Here is a 3968-nt window from a genome sequence, read left to right on the forward strand (position 1 = left end):
CGGGAATTGTGAGGGGGAAAAGGCCGGAGATCCCGGAGAGGACCTGTGGGAGGAATGGCAGGGAGCGGCCCGGGGCATTCCCGGCTGGAATTCCCGGGGTTTTCCCACCCGGGTTCCCGCTCACCTGCGCTCAGAGCAGCTCCTGCCCCGAATCCCGACTGGCTTCCAGGAGCAGCTCCTCCAGCTCCTGCTCGTCCTTGGAGCAGCTCAGCTCTGCCGGGAAACACGGATACGGCGTCAGTCCCGCATTTTCCTGCCTTTTCCAGCCCCGTTCCCAGCTTTTCCCGCCTTTTCCAGCCCCGTTCCTGGATTTTCCTGCCTTTCCCAGCCTCGTTCCCACCTTTTCCTGCCTTTCTCAGCTGCATTCCCGCCTTTTCCCAGCCTCGTTCCCAGATTTTCCTGCCTTTTCCAGTCGCATTCCTGCCTTTTCCCAGCCTCGTTCCCAGCTTTTCCTGCCTTTCCCAGCCACATTCCCATCTTTTCCCAGTCACATTCCCACCTTTTTCCCAGCCTTGTTCCCAGCTTTTCCCGCCTTTTCCCTGCCTCATTCCCAGCTTTTCCCACCCCGGGGGGACGATAATGAAGGGGTTCCATGAGATCCTTGGAAGACTATTCCCTCAGGAAAAGCTCTGGGAGATTTATCTTGGATTCCAATTCCCTCAGGAAAAGCTCTGGGAGATTTGTCTTGGATTCCAATTCCCTTGGGAAAAGCTCTGGGAGATTCCCTTTGGGTTCAAACTCATCCCAGGAAAAAAACTTGGAACCCTTGGGAATTGGGGGGGGGGGCGAAACTCGGAACCCTCAGGAATTGGATCCCTCAGGAATTGGGGTCTCACAGCTCGGATCCCCCAGGATTTGGGAGTCTCGGCCCCCTCAGGAACTGGATCCCTCAGGAATTGGGGTCTCAGGGCTCAGATCCCTCAGGAATTCGAATCCTCAGGAATTGGGGGTCTCAGGGCTCAGATCCCCCAGGAATTTGGGGTCTCAGGGCTCAGATCCCTCAGGAATTGGATCCCTCAGGAATTGGGGTCTCAGGGCTCAGATCCCTCAGGAATTGGGGGGGAGGGTCTCAGGGCTCGGATCCCTCAGGAATTGGGGGTCTCAGGACTTGGATCCCTCAGGAATTTGGGGTCTCAGGACTTGGATCCCTCAGGAATTTGGGGTCTCAGGGCTCAGATCCCTCAGGAATTTTGGGGGGGGGTGTGTGTCTCAGGACTTGGATCCCTCAGGAATTGGGGGTCTCAGGGCTCAGATCCCTCAGGAATTTGGGGTCTCAGGGTTCAGATCCCCCAGGAATTGGGGGGATCTCCCCCCCCCTCACCGTGCTCGGCGCCGCAGCTCCCGATTTTCCCGTCGTTTTCCGAGGCCACCTCCGGCAGCGCCCGCGCGAAATCCGTCTTGAGCCCGTTGAGCAGAGGAGTGTCCCGGGCCGGGCTCCCGCAGGACGATCCCGGCTCGGAGCCCTCGGAGCCCTCGGGAACGGCCCCGTTCTCCGGAGGGGCCGGGACGCGGCTCCCGGCGTCTCCTCCCGCCTCCGGAACGGGCTCCACGCGCGTCACCACGAAAACCTTGTGGCCTCTGCCGGGGCTGGACACCGAGATCCTCCTCTGGTGACCCGGCGAGGAGGAGTCGGGAGCGGCCGGAGCTTCCCGGGGAAGGGGCGTCGGGAAGGGCCGATCCGGCGGCCGCTCCGGGCACGGAGGGGGGGGTCCTTCCCGCGAGTCCTCGGGATCGGGGTCCTCGTCCGTGTCCGAGCTGGAGTCCGAAACGTCCCCCGCGTCCTCCCCGCCCGCCTGAGCGTCCCCCCCGTTCTCCTCGGCCGCCAGGGCCTCCTCCTCCTCCTCCTCCTCCTCCTCCTCTGCATCCTCCTGATCCCGTGGATCCTCCTGGGCGCCGCCATCCCGGTTTTCCGCGGTTGGATCGGCGTCGGGATCGTCCTGCGGGGGCTCGGTGACGGTGATCTCGGGCATGGAGGCCGAGTGCTGCAGCTGCTGCTCCTGCTCCTCCTTCTCCTTGGCCAGGATGAAGTTCCGCTTGCAGCCGTTCTGGATCTCGGCCAGAAGGGCCTTCTGGGTCTCGATGAAGCTCTTCACCTGGGAAAAGCCGGGAAGAGGAAGCTTTGGGATGGTTGGGAATGCTCCGGGGTTCTGTTTTCCCTGGTGGAGGGGAGGATTCCCGCTCCGATCCCTGAGGGATTTGAGCTCCCACCCCTTGGATCCTTGGGGGTGGCTGAGGAAGGAACAACCCAAGGATGGAGTTTCCCAAGGGATTCTCCCTCTTCCATCCCAAGGGATCCTCAAGACACGGTTGAGGAAGGAACAACCCAAGTTTCCCAAGGGATTCTCCCAGTTCCATCTACTCCCGGGGATTCCCATCCCAGGGGATGCTCCGCACTCCAAGGAGCAGGAATTTGATCCTTGAGGGTTCCTCAAGATGTGGTTGGTGAAGGAACAACCCAAGTTTCCCAAGGGATTCTCCCTCTCCCATCCCAAGGGATGCTCCACGCTCCGAGGAGCAGGAATTCCATCCTTGAGGGTTCCTCAAGACGTGGTTGGGGAAGGAACAACCCAAGGATGGAGTTTCCCAAAGGATTCTCCCTCTTCCATCTACTACCAGGGATTCCCATCCCAAGGGATGCTCCGCACTCGGAGGAGCAGGAATTCCATCCTTGAGGGTTCCTCAAGATGAGGTTGAGGAAGGAACAACCCAAGTTTCCCAAGGGATTCTCCCTGTTCCATCTACTCCCAGGGATTCCCATCCCAGGGGATGCTCTGCGCTCGGAAGAGCGGGAATGGGAACAGGGGGGATCGGGAAAGGAGCCCCCCCCGCAGCTCAGTCGGGAAGGAGCCGGATTTTCCCACCCTGCCCAAAATCCGGGATCAAACCCCGGGCGGGACCAACTCCATCCAAAAACCGGGAAAGCCCCGGAGCTGAGGGAGAGGATTCCCCCTCCAGGGACAACGTTTTCCTGCTTGGAGTGGGGTGGGATTCAACAAGATTCAACAAGATCCCACCCTCCCAAAAAAATAAATGGAAGGTTGTGGAAGGAACAACAGGATGGAGCCGGGCCTTGGAATGTTTCCCAGGCCCGGGAGGCTCCGGAATTCCGGCACCCACCGACTCCTTCTTGGGCTCGCGGTCGAGGTCGAGGCGCAGCAGGGAGTGGTTGACCTTGAGGGCGAGGGACAGGGCCATGAGCCCGCCCGTCTTGATCTCGTTCTCCCGCAGGTCCAGGCGCAGCAGCCGCGGGCTCTCGGCGATGAACTCGGCCACCGCCACCGCCCCTGGGGGGACACACCAACGGGACACCGGTGGGGCAACCAGGACACCAATGGGGCCACCAGGACACTGCTGGGGTCACCAGGACACTGCTGGGGTCACCAGGACAGCAATGGGGCCACCAGGACACTGCTGGGGTCACCAGGACACTGCTGGGGTCACCAGGACAGCAATGGGGCCACCAGGACACTGCTGGGGTCACCAGGACAGCAATGGGGCCACCAGGACACTGCTGGGGTCACCAGGACAGCAATGGGGCCACCAGGACACCAGTGGGGCCACCAGGACAACAACGGGGCCACCAGGACACTGCTGGGGCCACTGCCCCTGGGGGGACACAACAAGGGGACACCGGTGGGGACACCAGTGGGGCAACCAGGACACCAGTGGGGCAACCAGGACACTGCTGGGGTCACCAGGACACTGCTGGGGCCACCGCCCCTGGGGGGACACAACAAGGGGACACCGGTGGGGACACCAGTGGGGCAACCAGGACACCAGTGGGGCCACCAGGACACTGCTGGGGCCACCAGGACACTGCTGGGGCCACCAGGACACCAATGGGGCAACCAGGACACCAATGGGGCCACTGCCCCTGGGAGGACACACCAAGGGGACACCGGTGGGGACAGCAATGGGGCAACCAGGACACCAATGGGGCAACCAGGACACCAATGGGACCACCGGGA

At 61.9% G+C, this 3968-nt stretch overlaps 1 protein-coding gene across 1 annotated transcript in view; it reads right to left on the minus strand.

Moving 5' to 3' along the window:
- Positions 1-115: 115 nt before the first annotated feature.
- PPP1R37 (protein phosphatase 1 regulatory subunit 37) overlaps positions 116-3968 on the minus strand; it is a gene marked incomplete at its 5' end in the record, with an annotated part of 14336 nt that continues 10483 nt past the window's right edge. The window contains 4 exons of the mRNA XM_027631611.1: positions 116-213; positions 1322-1786; positions 1889-2093; positions 3118-3284. Of these exons, the coding sequence (XP_027487412.1) occupies positions 131-213; positions 1322-1786; positions 1889-2093; positions 3118-3284 (920 nt within the window). The remainder of the gene's footprint in view (positions 214-1321; positions 1787-1888; positions 2094-3117; positions 3285-3968) is intronic.

Source organism: Corapipo altera, unplaced genomic scaffold, assembly GCF_003945725.1.
Source record: "Corapipo altera isolate COAL_440 unplaced genomic scaffold, ASM394572v1 192, whole genome shotgun sequence".
Taxonomy (NCBI): domain Eukaryota; kingdom Metazoa; phylum Chordata; class Aves; order Passeriformes; family Pipridae; genus Corapipo; species Corapipo altera.